This window comes from Misgurnus anguillicaudatus, chromosome 17, assembly GCF_027580225.2.
Source record: "Misgurnus anguillicaudatus chromosome 17, ASM2758022v2, whole genome shotgun sequence".
Taxonomy (NCBI): Eukaryota; Metazoa; Chordata; class Actinopteri; order Cypriniformes; family Cobitidae; genus Misgurnus; species Misgurnus anguillicaudatus.
The window spans coordinates 21,426,951-21,447,057 of record NC_073353.2 but is presented as its reverse complement, the minus strand read 5'-3'; the positions used below and the strand labels follow the sequence as shown (position 1 = coordinate 21,447,057).

The 20,107-nt window shown below is 38.6% G+C and overlaps 1 protein-coding gene across 1 annotated transcript in view; it reads left to right on the top strand.

The window, feature by feature from the left end:
• dnah7 (dynein, axonemal, heavy chain 7) overlaps positions 1 to 20,107 on the top strand; it is an 83,383-nt gene that overhangs the window by 5,560 nt on the left and 57,716 nt on the right. Inside the window, 16 exon segments of the mRNA XM_055215790.2 lie at positions 142 to 306; positions 486 to 758; positions 856 to 983; positions 1,070 to 1,148; positions 3,834 to 4,058; positions 4,455 to 4,601; positions 6,017 to 6,337; positions 6,489 to 6,856; positions 7,029 to 7,215; positions 11,851 to 12,044; positions 16,157 to 16,355; positions 16,569 to 16,709; positions 16,797 to 17,009; positions 17,279 to 17,388; positions 17,482 to 17,650; positions 18,316 to 18,418. Coding sequence (XP_055071765.2) covers positions 142 to 306; positions 486 to 758; positions 856 to 983; positions 1,070 to 1,148; positions 3,834 to 4,058; positions 4,455 to 4,601; positions 6,017 to 6,337; positions 6,489 to 6,856; positions 7,029 to 7,215; positions 11,851 to 12,044; positions 16,157 to 16,355; positions 16,569 to 16,709; positions 16,797 to 17,009; positions 17,279 to 17,388; positions 17,482 to 17,650; positions 18,316 to 18,418 — 3,022 coding nt within the window.

Genomic DNA, 20,107 nt, shown 5'->3' with positions numbered 1-20,107 from the left:
TTATTTTGAATTTGTGCCCCTCAGATGAGCAGTCACGAGCCGCCACTGCTGTATCATTGCATTTGGTTTTCTTTTGTGGTTAACATGCTATAGATCTCTATGGCCTGAAAGTTAACCTGGCTTTTTACTTTACGTTATTAGCTTTCGGTGACCTGTGAGCATCTTGGGTTTGTCGTAAGGCTGGTACTGGACCAAAAAAAGATCAAATTTGAACCTGATTTCAAAGTTTTTGAAGTTGCCCTGCTAAATGTTTATGATCTGATGCTAACATCTATAAGTCTGATTCCTCGGGTGGACACAGAAGGGGTAAGCATACTGTATGTTTTTATTTTCTGTGATTTTTTTACACGTTGTGTGTGTTTGTAGTTTTTAGGTGTTTGTCATAATAGGGTTGACAAAATATGACCCTTATGGATAATTTGCATATAGATGTCTGCTAAATCAATAAATGTATACGTAACATGTAAATGCTTATCTAATTTTAGCCTGACTCAGAAACACAGAGTTCCTTGAAACCTGTTGTACTGCCAGAGATCCTGGAAGCCCAGCAGCAGAAGGTCAGGCAGGTAATCCGTGCAGAAAGTGCCAGACCTTTGGAGCATGTCCGTCTCTATGATAAATATGCCCTGCTAGTGTCCCAGCAAGCTGAAGAGGATGTGACCCAGTTCCTCCAGGAGCAGCACTCATTCCAGGAGCTGATGACGGAGATGACCCGCTATCAACAGTTAGCGGATGAGATCCAGTACAGCACCGTCAAGGTTCATGGTTATTTGCATCTATTGTTCTTGTTCACACAATCTTTCCATAAAGGACTAAGACTAAAATGAATGTGACATGTTTACTTTTCTGTTTTAGGTGGTGCGTTTGGGTATGTTTGAAGTTCACTCTCATGCACTGGTACGTTCCCTTGTTAAGCGAGCGGAGGGTCTCAAGCAGAGACTGGTCACTCAGATGTTGAAGGATCATCAAGAGTTCAATAAGAAGTAAATCACTTTAAAAAGTCCTGAAACACTTTGTTTGTAATCTGTTGTTTCATGGTTTCACAGTAATTTGTGTTACTGAATTGTAGGTTGTGTGAGGAATATGATAAAATATCAAAGAAAGCACTGAGCCATCCATCAAACACACAGGAACTCATGGATCTTACGGTAATACTGACCACCTTTCTCCTTGAACCTTTATTTGTGTATTTGCTATAGACAAAGATATTTGGTCACTGGTATTGATATGAATGAGAGAGATTGCAATGGTATAGCCCGCCTTCCAGTAAAAAGAGCCATTCATCAACCCTTAAATCTCACATAACACACGCTGTTTCTGCATTTCTAATGTTAATCTGGAGTATCTATAGAGAATTATTACATCCTTTATATCTCTGAAGAGTCTTTAGTTTAATCAGATTTATAAAAGAAAGATTAGCTTTACCGAATCTTTCCGATAACGTACGAAAAAATGAAGTAGGAGGAGTTATACCGCAGGAGGAGCGAGTACGAGTCATGCAACACTGTATACAACACTGTTTAACTTATGATTCACTACATATTCGTGTCATTTATATAATATGCACGCGTCTATATCCAACACAAGACAGAAGTCTTACTTACCGCGTGCAACTCATGACCCGGTTGGGACTTTTCAATATAATCCAGCACATCAGACACACACGCAAAACTCCGCTGCTACCCTGGATAATAAACTATATCCATTGTTTCCAAAAGGCTGGATTTCTTCTCCTTACATCCAAAAACACTTCTTTCGTGCCATTGTTGACTTTTGAAATTAAACAAAGCTGTGTCACGTTATATGATGTTTGCAAGTTCTAGCGTCTCCCGCTGATTGACGGGTGGGCGAGGTTTTCCGGGGGAAGTGCCCATATAAAGAAGTGATACGTATAGAAATCCCTGAAACGTCAGCTGGACCTGTAATCTAAAAAAACTTTCTGAAACTTGTACAAGCCCTGGCGAAGTGCTTTTTTGACACTTTGCCTACGTTTAGCATAAGGAAACAATTCTATAACTGTGTTAATAAGTCAGAATGCTTGAAATACCATTGAACCACCCCTTTAAATATTGACATCCTCTCGGGTAGAGACTTTGTGCATACAGTGGATATAAAAAGTCTACACACCCCTGTTAAAATTGCAGGTTTTTGTGATTTAAAAAATGAAAACAAGATGAATCATTTTGGAACCTGTTCCAACTTGATTCCGTACTTCCAAACTATATATTAAAGTTAATAACAATAAGAAAACTTTTGTGGTGAAAAAATGGCAAGTAAAGTTGTACAATAACCAGATTGCATAAGTGTGCACACCCTTAAACTAAAACTTAGTTTAAGCACCTTTAGATTTTATCACAGCATTCAATCTTAATGGGTATGTGTCAATCAATTTAACACTTTTAGAATTTGCAATATTTTGCCATTTCTCCTTGCAAAAGCATTTTAAATCTGTCGAATTGGTTGGGTTTCTCCTGTGCACAGCCCTCTTCAGATCACCCCATAGATTTTGGATGGGATTCAGATCCGGACTCTTGCTGGGCCATTCCAAAACCTTGATCTTGTTTTGGTGAAGTAATTCCTTTGTTTATTAGAGGTGTGCTTTGTGTCATTGTCATGCTGTAAGGTGAAATTTCTCTTCATTTTAAGTGTTTTGGCAGAAGCCTTAAGGTTTTGACGGGTATTTGGAGCTATTCATTATTCTATCTACCCTAATTAAAAACCCCAGTTCCAGCTGACGAAAAGCAGCCACAAAGTATGATGCTGTCACCTTCATGCTTTACTCTGGGCATAGTGTTCATTTGGTGATGTGATGTGGGTTTTATTGCACCAAATATATATTTTGGTATAACGGCCCAAGTTCAACTTTGGTCTCAATGGACTATAATACATTATTCCACATGGATTTGGGATATAGAAATATTTGTTTTTACAAACTTTACATGGACTTGATAATATTTTTGGTTAAAAAATGCTTATAGCCCAAACATGAAGAATTCAGGAGATTTTTGTCACATGTAGGGAGCAAAAAGTACTTGCCAGATATTGTTACAATTTTTTTAATGTTGCTGTAGGACTCTTGGCAGCCTTCCTTACCATTTTTTTCCTGGTTTTCTCATTAATTTTAGGTGTATGCCCTGGTCTTAGTAATGTCAATGTTGTGCCATATTTTCTCCACTTGTGGATTATTGTTTTTACAGTACTCCATGGTATATTCAGGGTCTTGGAAATGTTTTAATTTTCTGTTGATTAAGATTTTTCAACAATGGGATCATGTACCTGCTGAGTAAGCTCTACACAGACAATGTCTTTTTCAGTGGGATGATACTTAGAAAAAATCCTTTAGGACCAGGCACACTTCATTAATAGTTAAAAACTTATTTTAATTGATGACAGGTATGTACTACTTCATATTTAACTTAAGTCTAAATGTGACTGGTTGCTTCTGAACACTGCCACAATCACTATTGTAAAAGGGTGTGCACACTTATGCAACCTGGTTATTGTACAACTTTACTTGCCATTTTTTCACCACAAAATTATTCTTAATGTTTTTTACTTTAATATGTAGGTTTGAAGTAGGGAATTAAGTTGGAACAGGTTCCAAAATGATTCGTCTTGGTTTCATTTTATAAATCACAAAAACATGCTATTTAAACAGGGGTGTGTAGACTTTTTATATCCACTGTACATAGTATCTGACAAGTCTTGCTTTAGCATGAACTGGAGGCATTGCAAATGTGGTGTTGCAGTGACGCAACTTCCTTAAAAATACTGCTATTAACATTTTTTAAAAAGTGATCTTAATGTCATGTAGTATTTGTCATTTTTTGTAGGCATATGTGAAGAAGGCAGAAACAGAGGAGATGCCTCAGCTGGAACTGAAGCTCCGTGAGTCAAATAGCAGGTTGTGTTTCTTGGTGGATTATGTCACATTCTCCCTCACAGATATTCAACTGAACAGCAAGACATTCCAGAGTCACACACGAATGCCATCGGTTTTTGATCAGCACCGCCAGATCATTAAGGAAAAGACCGGACTGTTCCAGGATGGCCTCAAGGTACAAGACACCACTGAATGTGCAATCAAACCAAACTGATTTTCTAACACAGGGAACTTGCAAAAAACTGGTCAGACTGAACATTGAAACATGCCTACATTGTCATCATAGCAACAAACGTATTTGCCTGTGGTTCACATACACAACAAACCTTCATATAATGCAACTGCATTATGAAGTGCAAATAAGAAAAGCAATTAGGGCAAACAATAAGGAAACTCTAACCATAAGCACATGCTGCAACCTAGCAACAACAAAAATATTAATAAGCCAGCAATCCAAACACATATATCCACCAATTAAACAGAAATTATTTAGATATAGAAGTCATAGAAATGTATTCATTTTAATACAGCTGTGCTAATGTATGTGATGATGTGTGTTTTTTTGTGATAGTTGAGGTGTGAGAGGGCTTTGGAGGATCTAGAGAGCTATGCCAAGCAAGTGGAGGAGTTTGTAACCTTTGGTGACCTCTCTGAGCTCAACAAGTACCTGAAAAAAGCCCAGGTCCTCAATTCCAAACTGGAAGTTGTTGCGGAAAAGGTACTGCTGCAGTTTTCTATGCGATATTCATCAGTATAGAACAATCAATAACAACCATTAAAAAGCTCTTTAAAGGGACACTCCACTTTTTTTGAAAATATACTAATTTTCCAGCTCTCCTAGAGTCAAACATTTGATCTCCATCGTTTTGGAATCCATTCAGCTGATCTCCAGGTCTGGCGATACCACTTTTAGCATTGCTTAGCATAATCAATTGAATCTGATTAGACCACGAGCATCGCGCCCAAAAATAACCAAAGAGTTTAGATATTTTTCCTATTTAAAACTTGACTCTTCTGTAGTTACATCATGTACTAAGGCCGACAGAAAATTAAAAGTTGTGATTTTCTCAACATGATCTCACAAAGTTCCGTGGCGTGGTCGCGGAGTTTTGTGCTCGTTTTTCCGTGGCATTCTCACGGATCTCCGCGTGTTTCCGTGGCCCTGCCGCGGACTTTCTTTTCCGTGGCATTCTCGCGGATTGGTTGCTCGGCTGCTTTTTCCTATTTTCAAACCATTGTCGCTTCGGTTTAGGGTTAGATTTGGTGCTTGCGTTACTTTGTCACTTTAAGTATTGGTTTATACAATTTTTTCTGATGTATTCTTTTATATTTTCTAAACTTTAATCAATTGTCACCTGGCATTGGGGTTAGAGTTGGGTTTGGGTAGGGATGTCAATTTATGTAAATCTAACCCTAAACCGAAGCGACAATGGTAAGAAAATAGGACAAAACAGTTGAGTTACCAATCCGTGAGAATGCCACGGAAAAGAAATATGCGGAGATCCGTGAGAATGTCACGGAAAAATGAGCACAAAATTCCGTGACTATGCCACGGAAATTCGTGAGATCAGGTTGGATTTTCTAGGCAGATATGGCTAGGAACTATACTATCATTCTGGCGTAATATTCAAGGACTTTGCTGCTGTAACATGGCTGCAGGAGGCGCAATGATTATTATCCTTTATTTAACCAGGAGAAAAAACCCATTGAGATTAAAAATCTCTTTTTCAAGGGAGACCTGGTTCAAGGGAGACCTGAAATGATATTATGCAGCAACCGAAAATAGTCCCCTTAGTAACTTTCCATAGCAGGGGACTATTTTCGGGCAATTACAGAAGAGTCAAGTTTTAAATAGGAAGAATATCCAAACTCTTTGGTTATTTTTTAGGGCGATACTAATGGTCTAATCAGATTCAATGGATTGTGCTAAGCTATGCTAAAAGTGCCAGCGCCAGACCCGGAGATCAGCTGAATGAATCCCAAAACAGTAAAAATCAAATGCTTAACTCCAGGGGAGCTGGAATATTTTCAAAAAAAGTGGAGTGTCCCTTTAAAGAGCTTTTTGTAGGTTGAACAATGCCAAACTAAGTGCAAATGTCCTAAACAGAGTTGCCACCCTTTTTTATTCATCAGATCGTGGGCTTCAACCAGGAGGAGGAGGCCTTTGGTTGGCCTGTCTCTCAGTACCCACAACTCAAAACAATTCAGGACCGCCTGCTCCCATACATGCGACTGTACGAGATGGCGGCTGAGTTTAAAAAGCAGCACCATCAGTGGGTGCATGGCCCGCTCGCAGCTGTCAACCCAGACAAAGTGGAATCTGATGTGGCGAATTACAGCCGCTCGCTGTACAAGCTTGAGAAAAACCTCCAGGACTCGCCCAATGCTCTCCAAATCGCAACCTCTGTGAAGGCAGAAGTAGAGGCGTTTAAGGAACACATTCCTCTAGTACAGGTGCTTTACAGAGATATGACGGATAAGATAAAGGGATGGGGTGTATAAAGATTTTTAGAAAACTGCAAACTGCGTACCTTTCTGGGTCATATGTGGATGCGGATTCTGTACAGGCCCACTCATAATAAATTACTGTGATTTGTTTCGCCAGGTGCTGTGTAATCCGGGTCTCCGTGATCGGCATTGGGAGGCCATGTCAACAGTAGTCGGCTTCCCCCTCAGGTCGTCAGAAGAGGACGCCTGTGTGGCACACTTTCTTCCCCTGCATCTGGAAGATCATCTCCCCACCTTCGAAACCATCAGTGAAGCGGCCAGTAAGGAACATGGACTGGAGAAGGCCATGGAACGCATGGTCGGCGAATGGGCCGGGATGGAGTTTAACCTCCTGCCTTATCGTGAAACCGGGACCTCGATTTTGTCATCATTGGATGAGATACAGATGCTACTGGATGACCACATTGTCAAGACCCAGACCATGAGAGGCTCGCCCTTCATCAAGCCGTTTGAGACTGAGATACGGTGAGCAATATTTTTTGAGTGTATTATCCATCATGTAGTACAAGTAGTAGGTTGGCCAAAAAATGTCATATACTACGAATAGGATGTCATGTTTTACACGAACATTTAAAGGAAGCAGTTGTTAGCCATCTGTTCACTATAGATCCAATTAACATGAATATCTGCATCTCAGGGAGTGGGAGAATAAGCTGCTTCTGCTGCAGGAAATTCTCGATGAGTGGTTGAAGGTTCAGGGCACCTGGCTATACCTTGAACCCATCTTCAGTTCCCCAGACATCATGTCCCAGATGCCCACCGAGAGAGATCGCTTTACATCTGTGGACAAAACTTGGAGGGACACTATGAAACAAGCCAGCTTGGTGAGCCCCACATCTGCTGTTTTTTTTCCCACACAATATTAGGTTTGTTCATGTCTAGAATAACTCTTTTGAGAAGTTATAAGATGTTGCATTCATTTTTCATTTTCTCTTGACACATCTTTAGTGATGTTTGTGTGAAAGTAGTCTATTCATGACAAATGAGGCCGAGCTGTCAGACATGTACCCAAATACAGTTGCTTTAGCAAAGATGCTTCAATATGTAATTGCTGTCTTCAGCCTCTGTGCTATGAGAGACATCAATATCTGTTGTCCTCCTCTAAACACAAAAGTGTCACCCGGTTCTGCCATCAAATAGGAATTATAGATTTTGTCTGGGGGGACTCAAACCAGAGAGTGTGCAGAAATGAGGTCGTCAAACAGTTTTTCACTTGGAGAAAATGTGGGTCCACACCTTCGGCAAAACATCTCTTTTAAAGAGAGTTGAAGCGAACTGATTCTTGGCACCGAATTCCCTATACCCCATTTAGAGACTAGATGACTATGCATGACAAGTAGGAGTATGGCCATAACTATATACAAAAAAAATACATTTAATGTAATGTTAAACTTATTTTTTTTAATATAAATAAACATTCAAAAGAATTCTGATAAAAATGAATTTTATGTACAAAAGTGTGCTGCCAAATCAGGTTGTAATCAGTTGATTCTGCAGACTGCAACATCTGATTTGCCACTAGGTGTCTCTCTTCATCTGCGGTACACACTGAGCTGCCAGCCACCTCTGGATCTTGTTTACTCTTTTCTAGTGCATTTCTTACTTTCCTCATTTGACAGTAAAGGAGATAAACATTTTGTAATTGAATTCAAAGTTTGTTTTTTCAGGATGTTTTCTTCTTGAATAATTCCCTCCATGATTTCCGTCTTACATTATAAGCCATAAACAGCTCTTCTGTGAAAAGCAAATATATATTTATATATTTTATTTCAGCTGGAAGGCAGATGCTCTTGCCTGTTGCGTTCTTATAGGAAAACTGGTTTGATAAGCGGCAGCACATAAAGAAACACAAGATATGCTTATAACAGTGCAATGTGTGGGATACATAAGTTTTATGCTTAATAACATAGTAGGTGAAGTGATCACATACTGTATGTGGCTGTTTTGAGATATAAAGTATCTTTGAATCAGTATCCATATCTGTTGAAAAACCCACCTGCATGTTTCTGCAGCCTGTGAAAGAAAGCCGATGATTTCAGAGCCCCTCCATTCAGACACATTCAGACATCACTCACGCTCTTGAATGCAATTGAAGTTGACGGCAAGAGAGAATAATTATATAGTAATTGGCATGACATCCCTTCTATCTCTTTCATGACAGTCATCCAGTGCTATCTTTCACATTTTAAAGGTTATTTTGAGATGGCTTTGGTTATTAACAACCCCTCATTAGTTTATCCCAATCTCTTTCAGGAAGCTCGGGTCTTTTTGTCATTTAAAAGTGATCGTTAAACTTCAATCTCCTCATGAGCGCACTAAGTCTGCTCACTGTGGGTAATAGAAAATCAATAGCAATCCGAAAAGGGGAAAAAGCAATTATTATCTCTTTACAGGTGAGCAACATCTGTGAGGGGTAGAAAGGGAGGGGACAGGTCCGATTGTTTCCTCTTTCTCTAATGAAGGACATGGCCTTCAGACAACCTTTGAAGGACTCTTTGAAAATCAGAAAGCGAAAGGCGAGATGAATTTTCCTGGTGGGAGACACATTTATAAATGAAGTGTAGGTGGTGAAATATGACGATCACACTACTGGCCTGCCCTAGCCCTCTTTTCATCATTGGATTTGTCTGGGTGAAGAGAAATAAAAGGAGTTTTATGTATTATATATCATTACCCCTAATTTCAAGTTAAGACAGACCCATAGACAAAGTTTGAAGGCTTCTTTTTAAATTTGTCTAACATTTTTAGCTATAGTCGTACTGTGTATGTGTGTTTTCATGATCTACTAAATAAATGGTGGCGCTTGCTTGCTCTAAGCTAAGGAAACTAATTGCTCAACTCACTTAAAGTTAGGGATTTAAGCAAACTCTCAAGTATTTAAAGACAAAGTATGTAGGATTTTACCACTAGAGGTCGCATTTTTTTTTTTTTTTGAAAATAGGCTCATTTTCCAGCTCCCCTAGAGTTAAACATTTGATTTTTACCGTTTTGGAATCCATTCAGCCGATCTTTGGGTCTGGCAGTACCACTTTTAAGGGGGTCGCACACCGGACGCGCAGTTCAGTGCCACACAGCGCCGTTCTAAAAAAAACAAACACATTGTTTTCTATGAGTATACGCACACCGACACCGACAGGTGGCGCCTGTCCGCGGCGCCCAGCTTTGACTCAAGAAGTTGCTGAAATCCCTGTCGCGCCACTCACATAGTTTAACATTAAATAACATCATATTTATCCCAAACCATTAACGATTAACATTGGCTGCTAACGTATTTTTTTCATTTTGAAGTAGACGCTATCTGACTAAGCTCGCGCTATTTAATGTGCACTTCCAGTTTACGATACCTCCGAGTTGTCCTAGACGTGACTCAACGTGGCGTGGTGCTGAGCTGCGCGTCCGGTGTGCGACCCCCTTTAGCATAGATTAGCATAATCCATTGAATCCCATTAGACCATTTGGATCGCACTCAAAAATAACCAAAGAGTTTTGATATTTTTCCTATTTAAAACTTGACTCTTCTGTAGTTACATCGTGTACTAAGACCGACGGAAAATTAAAAATTGCGATTGTCTAGGCCGATATGGCTTGAAACTATACTCTTATTTTGGCGTAAACTATGTAAACTATATCCTCACTTTGCTGCCGTACCATGGTTGCAGCAGGCGCAATGATATTACGCAGTGCCTGAAAATAGTTTCCTGCTATTGAAAGTAACAAAGGGCACTATTTTCAGGCACTGTGTAATATTATTGCAAGTCAAGTTATAAATAGGAAAAATATCAAAACTCTTTGGTTATTTTTGAGCGTGATGCTAATGGTCTAATAGGATTCAATGGATTATGCTAAGCTATGCTAAAAGTGAAGATTATTTAAAAAAAGTGGAGTGTCCCTTTAAAGTGGACTTTTAACAAGACTTTTTAAAATTGTAAAATAAATCTTTGGTGTCCCCAGAGTGCATACGTGAAGTTGTAGCTCAAAATACCCCACAGATAATTTATTATAACATGTTAAAGTTGCCACCTTGTAGGTGTGTGCAAAAATAGGCCGTTTTTGGGTGTGTCCTTTAAAATGCAAATGAGCTTATATGAGCCCTAAATGGCAGTGCTGTGGTTGAATAGTGCAGATTAAGGGGCGGTATTATCCCCTTCTGAGATCACAAGGGGAGCCTAATCTCAATGACCTATTTTTTCACATGCTTGTGAAAGTTACTGGGTTGATCTTTTTCACATTTTCTAGGTTGATAGAAGCACTGGGGACCCAATTATAACACTTAAACAAGGAAAAAGTCAGATTTTCATGGTATGTCCCCTTTAATGCCAGTATAAATGAGAGTGGGAGATGTTGTTTTCACCATCCAAATTGTAGAGGTGGGCGTAGGCTAGTAGGTAGATTAAACTGGTAGAAATGTGTCAACTGGTAAAGATTTTAGACTATCGTCTCTATCAAGGTTGCGGGCTTATGTCACATTGCTAGGGGCAACCTTACGATCTCTCTGATGAAGCAAACATGAACGTGACCTAAACTGCAATTTATCGACTGGCCGCTAGAGGCTGGCTCCAAATGGGAGTCAATTCCCATAGACCCTCAAGGTAAAATGCCCAACTTTACAGCAGAAAAGTGAAAATATGTTTACAGCCTGGTACAAAAAGTGATTTTGGTCTATATAGCTTATTTTGCACTTCATGACAACTCATACGTTTTAATTATATTAAGCCTTTAAGTTCTGCTTAATTAAGGGCGTGGCTACTTGAGGGACGGGTGAACTTCCACTGCTGTCACTACTGCCGAGCTAGGGTGGGTGTGGTTTTAGCAACCAGCCACCTTAGCTTCACCCACGTTACACCTCTTTACCCATTTTCGGTTATCCGTGAGTGATGCGTGGTGACTCGCTGCCAAGATGCCGGCGACAGGCTTCGCCAACTATTGGCTTCAAAATGCCCTTCACAAATCATTTTAGACATTTTATTATAGAAATCTTACATATTGTGGCTTTAAACTTTGTTGCATATCACGTCTCGCAGCATCTGTGCAACTAACATGCTTAATGCTTCAAACTTAAACAGCTTAATGTTGAGGTGAGGTGTGCTATTATTGCAGAAAAATAGACTTACATTCAAGGAGAGATCTAAGCCATACCTGGGGTTTAGAAAATGATTAAAACTTGGGAATGGGCTCTTTGGTCTTGGTCCACTACGGTGGCTTCTAGGACATCCTAGCAGACATCTAGCCATGTCCTAGCAACCACTCAGAACACCTTAGCAACTGCATATGTCCTGACACTTACCCACAACACCATAGCATCATGGTAGCCTTTGCACGAGCAGACACCATACCTGTATTCATATGTGTAACATACATTTTTCATTATCTATCTTATATTTTTAAGGCATGACTACATGGTAAAGTGCAAATTAAAACATGTATTATTATAAGCACATTGTGTTGTGTTTCTCTTTCAGGACAAGCATGTCCTGGCAGTGGTGGCCATTGAAAAGATGCTAGACAAGATGAAACACAGTAATGAGTTGCTGGAGCTCATTCTGAAAGGTCTAAATGAATACTTGGAGAAGAAAAGACTGTATTTCCCCCGCTTCTTCTTCCTGTCCAACGACGAGCTGCTAGAGATCCTCTCCGAGACTAAAGATCCAACCAGGTACTGTAGAATTTTGGAAAGAATTCAGACTGTGGGAATGCAGGAATGCTGGTGCTACAGTTTAGGAAGTATTAGGATTCTATATTGTTCAGGTAGTCCTGCTGGTGTTGTTAGCGTGTTGTGAGTTAATCACACAATTTCACCACTTCCTCAAAAAGAAACAAGCTTAGTAGAGACATTTCTGGAAACGATATGATTTATAGGCTTGGGATTGTTTTTTTGTTAGTGGATAAGGTGAGCTGATTTTGAAGGCTTTTATTTTTTAATATTCTTGCTGTGTGATATTGATTCATAATGGACTGGATGACTGCCTGACGGAAAGAACTACGATAGATCAGTCTATTGTTTATCAATTATTCAAAAACCTTACGGTGATTTAGGTTTAGGTCAAATTTTGATGTGTGGAGCTTTTTCTGGCTTTTCAAAGAATAACAGAAAACCTTCAAAACTGTATTTTTGGTATATATGAAGAGTTCAGATGCATTGTGTGTTCTAGAAAATAATACAAAATTTTAATTAAACTTTTATGTTTAGGGTTAGTCAATTTAAAAGTTATTATTAAAATTTCTAATTTTCACAAACGTCACTTTAGTCATACCATTGATATTTAACTAATTTTGACATTGTCTTTTGCTACAAAACCCTCTAAGTACATGCAAAAAATTTGCTGTCAGTATCCAAATACGGTTAACCATCTTTATCCAGGTAAAAAAATGCATGTATGCTTGTCATTGTTAATGCAATTCTTCTGTGCACTTTGCTGATTATATATATATATATATATATATATATATATATATATATATATATATGAAGAGATGCAAAGATGATATAATGATATTTTATATATATATTTAAGCAATATCGCTCGAGTAGGAGTGTGATATAGCTCTATATCATCACGGCTGTGATTAGGCCAGAGGCACGAGGCCGTAGGCCGAGTGCCGGAGGCAATCACAGCCGTGATGATATAGAGCTATATCACACGACTCCGAGAGCGATATTGCTTTTATACAACAGTTCGACGGCACACGTTTGAAAAACGAAAACTAGAAAACAACAACGGAGTTATTTTAAAAGCCTCTTTGTTTGAGAACTACTTCTTCCGCCACGGATTTGAGGGCGGCCAGAATGACAGGTAAAACTTTCGGCTGCTTTGAAGCTCATAACAACTCAATGGACGGAAAAGCCGTTACTTTATATTAACGTTTCTTGGTCACAAAGTGTAGTTTTAAGATTAGTTCAGTCGAGAATGTATATGTATTATATTTAAATCTGCAGTCGATTAGTAAAGATAGCGCCTGTTTGAACGTTTGCTTAGTGAGATTCGGTACGAATGAGAACCAAAGCATGAGCGGACTTCAGTGTTCACTCGCCCCGCTGACCACCGCCCTCTCTGTGCTACATCTCTGAAAGAGATACCCTGGCTCTCATGTTGGCCTTGTTTGTTTATGATCGTCAAAATGATATCAAATCAGCAGTATTTGGTGTCATGATCAAACTATTACTTGTTTTTTAATTCATATTTAGTGTCTTTTGTGTTGTTATTGTTTTGGCGCGAGGTAAAAGTTAATAAAACTACTTGTATAACGTTACTATTGCTTTCTCATTTATTCTTAACGTGATACGAGCACTCGATTATTATTATTAAACTTTGTTCTTGTCAGTACTATATAAAACAGTTTTTTATAAGTGTCAGAGAGATGTTTTTGCATGCTGCTTATAAATAACGTTATACCAGTGGCGATATCTCATAACATGTTTTAATAGTCACGTCAGGATAAATTAAATGATCAATGTCCACATTTAAAAGCTGCGGGGCTTACCTGCAGTTCCACGGTGTTTTCGCGTTCTAATAAGAAATATAGCTCCAGAAAAAAAACGAGTGTTTATATTCCTCTTTCCCAGTGTTAATCGTCCACACGATGTGACAAGACATTAATCCCATTAACTTTAACGTAACATCCAATAATAACTTCCGATTGGGGATTCACAGACTGATTTATGAGCTAGTAAACTAATGAGATACACGGAGAGTGATCCAAACAGCGCGTCTGTGTTTTTCCATTCAGAGATGAGCCTGCTTAGGACCTCCATTCACTAGGTGGCGGAATGATACGAAAGGTGAAGCGGTTACAGTGCCGATATTAGCACAATATCGCATAGCTCTTAGCCAATCAGATTCGAGAACCAGAAAGAACTGTTGTATAAATATATATATATATATATATATATATATATATATATATATATATATATATATATACATATCATATATTATTGATGAGTCACTATCCTAAAAACATAAATATATTCTTATCATTTAGCTACATTAATGTAAAAATAACCCAAATAAAAGTATTCTAGATTTCAGTTTCTTTTGAAAGATATTAATAGTTGTCATTATTACTCTTCAAACTGCTTCAAACGATTTCATGGTCCCTAGGGGTTCAGCACTCATTAGAATTTTCTTGATGTAGAGTTTATTTTTTTAAATAGCTTAAGTTGTCACATAGCCTACTTTGGCATGTCTTAATGGGCACATCCAAACTCACTGTATCCACTTTCGGCCTACATGAGGTTTGATAAATAACAATGAAGGACAAACGAAAAGCAATTTCGCTTTACCATGGCCTTGGAAAACTCATTTTGAACCTCTTAAAACGCACTATTTACTGAGGGAATTTAATTATAGAGCTTTTTCTTCTCCATGACACTGTGCCCTACTTTCTCTGATGTGGCTCCCTTGTGCAGACCCTTGATGTATAAGCAAATCTTGTCTTATTTCACCCCAGGTATTTGTTTAATAACGAATATGACCGCAGAAGCTGGGGCTCTTGGTCTTGCACAACTTGTACTGTTTGCCTTAGCTTGCCTTGCTGTTGCTCTCTGTTACTAATGCTGACAAGTGTATCCTTGTGCTAAAATCTCTTTTTCTCTCCCTTTCCCTGTACTGTATTTCACTGTCATCTTTGTGGAGCACTTATTGCATATGAGAACTTCATAAGACTTATTCACTTTACAGATACATTTTTTTTAATTGCAGAGGTTACACCCGGCGGTTACACAATTCAAACGTAATTTTCTTTAAAGATATGCACATACTACCCATTGAGTAGTACACCGAGTGTAGTACAAGTGTACAAGTATATATATATATAATATAATATATATATATATATATATATATATATATATATATATATATATATATATATATATATATATATATATATATATATATATATATATACTTCAGTCATTGAGTAATTGGTTTTGCATGCAACCTCTTAGTAAGCAAGAGCCATCATTTTAACGCAGTGGCGGCCAGTGACTTCTTTTTTCGAGGGCACACGATGCGAAGTTCATCACAACATGAATGTAGCCCGTCGTGTTTGATTCGTAATTTCAAAATATGTGTTCTGCGCGTCGCGTGAACCTATGTGCATCACGTGTCCTGCCAAAATAACTGCCCGCTGCAGGGTTTATGATAAAAGAGACGCTCACGTTTGCCAGATACTCGCATAATCTCATGCGTAATCAAAATTTACTGTTAAGGGCATGTCTTGCATGTATTTTGTGAACGCGAGGGTCTCTCTTATCATAAACAGTTTTGACGCGTCTGCAGCAGGCATTTATTTTGACAAAACACGTGATGCACATAGGTTCACTCGACGCGCAGAACACATATTTTGAAATTACGAACCACACACATGACACTCCGAACAAATATTTTGAATCTGCGCCCCTCGGAAGAGCAGTCACGAGCCGACTGTTTTAACATTTAGGTTAATTATATTCTTTATACCGATATACTAGTCCCGCTATGAGTAACTAAAATTTCATGTTGTTTTTGCCAAAATAACTTGTGAGATGTATGATATTTCATCATGTAAGCAAGGTCAACAGTGATTACAAGGTGTTTATTTATTTAATTTTTTCATTTATATTTGTTTCTATTAAAGAGTTCTATTAAATTTCACTCACAGGCCAAATTTTGCCTTCGCTTCAGCCTAGACATCTGAGCTATTAGACGTCTTTTAAATGCAAAATGGTTTGCTGGACTTAAATGCAAAGTTGAAAATGGCCATACTACTGGCTTTGTATTTCAGAGTGCAGCCCCACCTGAAAAAGTGTTTTGAGGGCATTGCTAATGTCGTGTTCACTGAAGTTCTGGACATCACTCATATGAAGAGTAGTGAAGGGGAGGTGGTGGAGCTGCTGGAAACCATCTCCACCTCTAAAGCTCGTGGGCAGGTGGAGCAGTGGCTCCTGGAGCTAGAGACTGGCATGCTTCGCTCTATACACAAGGTACAATAAAGTACAACATCTCTCAGTGTCAGTACACATTTTAGTCTCACAAATTTTTTTTACATTATAGTAAGATGTAATTAAATGCACTTGAAACACTTAAAATAACACTTGGATTTATACTGTTGTAACAGCACTACAGTATGTCTTACCATGTTTGTTTCATAATTGAAAGAATAATGAAAACCGATTCTCTCACATCCTGCCTGTCAGGTGATAGGAGATGCATTTGAAGCGTATCCCAAGGACTTGCGGATTAACTGGGTTAGGGCCTGGCCGGGTCAGACTGTGCTCTGCGTCTCACAGGTTTTCTGGACAAAGGACATTCATGAAGCCATTGCAAAGGGACCAAAGGCACGTTCCACAAGCAACAGATTTTGTATGCTTTTATATTTTAGCTCAGTGGGGTAATATTTTATGACTGAATAATTTGTTTTACAGGCTCTGCAGGCCTATCTGGAACAAAACAATTCTCAGATAGATGACATTGTGACCCTGGTGCGCGGCAAACTGTCCAAACAAAACCGGGTAACACTGGGAGCACTGGTGGTGCTTGATGTTCATGCCCGGGATGTGCTGGCCTCTTTGGTTCAGAAGGGTGTGGATGATGAAACCAACTTTGAGTGGCTCAGCCAACTGCGCTACTACTGGATCGTAAGTCATTTTGAGTGGCTGTTATGGAAATGTTTCTCTGTGGATTCGATTCAAATTGAAGGAGAAACTGCAATGGTGAAAAAGGCCACTTTAGGAAAACCACAGTGTATTGGCAAAAACTGCCGGTATCAGAGTGTACCATGATTTTTGTGTGTCTGTGACTTGAAGTTTCAGTGTTGTATATACTGTGTCTGGCTATATATCTGCTTTTCTTGGGATAAACAGATATTCTATGATGTCCTTTTTCAACTTTGACTTGATCTGTGCAGGAAAACCAACTTCAGACAAAGATGATCAATGCAGGCTTGGCTTATGGCTATGAATATCTTGGAAATACACCACGCTTGGTCATCACCCCTCTCACTGATCGCTGCTATAGGTCAGAATGCATTACACAGTACATTATGTATAATGCTTTAAAGCATTGCATTTTCTCCTTAGCTGTATCTTTTTTTCATGTTTTCTTTATTAGAACTTTATTTGGTGCCCTGCATTTACACTTGGGCGGAGCCCCAGAAGGCCCTGCAGGTACCGGAAAGACTGAAACCACCAAAGACCTGGCTAAAGCCGTAGCTAAACAGTGTGTGGTCTTCAACTGCTCAGATGGCTTGGACTATATTGCGCTGGGCAAGTTCTTTAAGGTAGATTTACAGTTATAATGTTTATCATGAAGTTATTTTACAAGTGTTAGTTATTGACACATGTCAGAATTATTATATGTCACTATATTGGTCAATGATGGTCACTAATCAAATGAAGAAATTCATGACATTGATGTTAACTCTTTTTTTGCAAAAAGATTAGTGCTTCCATTTAAGTTGCATGAATCATAAGGTTTTGGACAAGCTTGTAGAGTATTTGCCAGCAAGAGTGCATGCTATCTCTATAGCAAAAAGCACATACCAAATGCTAAGAAATTCAATTTTAAAATTCATTCTCATATTCCAAATAAACATCATATTGTATGTTAAAAAATTATTAAATTAGATAAACGCAGAATAAAAGCTTTTGACCTGACAAGTGGTCTCCGACTTTTGACTAGATCCTACTGTAGCATTTTAATGCAGACATGCCAGTTCTCCTTTTAGCTTGCTGTGCTTGCAAAGATTGCAGGCCTTTGCTTTGCAGCATCAATGCTATCAGTGAACTACAGCTGTATCTTAATCAGAGAGTTTACAATTGCACAGGGCTTATGATTTTAATGACATCTTGCTCGCCTCTTGTCAGTTTCCTGATATCTGGCAGCACAGGACTGCAAAGGCTACATTTGCTGTAAGTCACGTTACAACTGCTTGGTCTCTTCCAGGGCCTGTTGTCGTCTGGTGCCTGGGCCTGCTTTGATGAGTTTAATCGAATCGATCTGGAAGTGCTTTCTGTGGTGGCTCAGCAAATTTTAACCATTCAGAGAGGTGCGTGTTTGTGTGCAGATTTTGAGTTTTAATGTCAACTGCAATGTCAGGTTATTTGAAGAATCAATCAATGGAGCTACAGAAAAACTCTGTTTCGAATCATCCAGTATGTTATTAAACTTAACAGAGGCCTAGATCAGAACCTGATGAGTAAGTCAAGCAGTAGGATTCTTAAATCACATAAATATATGAGGCCCTATTGTAACAATCTAAGCACATTGTCTAAAGTGCACGGTCTAAACGGGCGTGTCCGAACCCACGTTTGCTAATTTAACGACGGGAAAAATGGTTTATGCGCCAAGCGCACGGCCTAAAAGGGTTGTTCCAATTCTCCTAATGAGTAATGGGTGTGTTTTGGGCATAAAGTGCAATAAACCAATGAGAGTCCCAGCTCTCATCCCCTAAAAAGCAAGTTGCGCCTGGCGCCATGCCTAATCTCTATTTAGAAAGCGGAATTTGTAAACTGAAAAACTAAGCAGAGGAAGAAGACCCCCAATTTAAGATTAATGTTAAAAAAAAAATTGTTTTTATTTGTATTGAAATTATTATTTTTTGGATTAAAACATTTAAAAGCCGTTTTCTTTTAGTCATGGAAGTAAATATTGCAGGCTTTTAACTCTTTCACTGCCATTGACGAGATATCTCGTCAATTAACAGAAAAAGCTTCCCCGCCAATGACGAGATTTTCCGTCTTTCCGCAATACCGCTATTATCCACCAGGTGGTTCCGCAACTTTTTAAAACCGGAAGTATTGCCCTATGGCAAGCGGCTGCATGTCCGTGTCTGTTTTAAAGATCGCTCTGAATGGGAACTCTATGAAAAGTCCGTCACAAAAATGGAATTATCTCTGCTTTTTGCTCAAAGATGTAGTGTTTTTGCAGAAACCTACCCATATTCAAAAGCTGATTACAAAAGAACCACAGAAGGTAGGATGAAACGTTTTTTTTTGTTTGAAAGCAGAGGGTCTGTTCTTTCATTTGGTATATTGTATGTTTATATATTTAAAGGAGAACATTTTCTGGAAGGCATTGAACTTTGGTGAAAATCATGAAAAACGCTGGCGCTGGCTGGCAACTTTTTTTAAAAACGCTGGTGGTGAAAGAGTTAATTGCTGTAAATGTATTAATATCCTACATAATCATTGTAATCTCATAAAATAATTTGCAAATATGCAAGAAAGGTTTGTACTCTAAAAATACAAACAGGAGATAAAGAATTTATAAATGGCTCTCAGCAAGGTTCAGCACTTGGACAGCGTCAGTTTTTTTAAGCATTACTTAAAAATGTTTCTCATCTCACCATATCCACAGGTACAGAGTCATCATATACAATAAATCCGTGAGGTAGCATTTAAAACAAAAACATTTAAAAACAGATGCATTTGTTTAAAGCAAAGCATTTATTTACTTACCAGGTGAAGCAGCTCTTTACGCCTTCTAATGTCTCATAATCGGTCCTCATTTATGTCCAAGAGACTCAATAATAATCTTTTACATTTTAATCCTTTAATTTTTCATATTTAAAAGCTTTTTTGCGCTGCTGCGCATCCATGTATGTGATAATCAAACCCGCGTTGTCATCCCGTTTATAGGCGCATATTACTAACGCGCTCATTAAATAACAAAAAGAATATTGCGTAGTGTATTTAAGTTGCCTCAAAATAGCAACGCGCCAACAATGCGCCTGAAC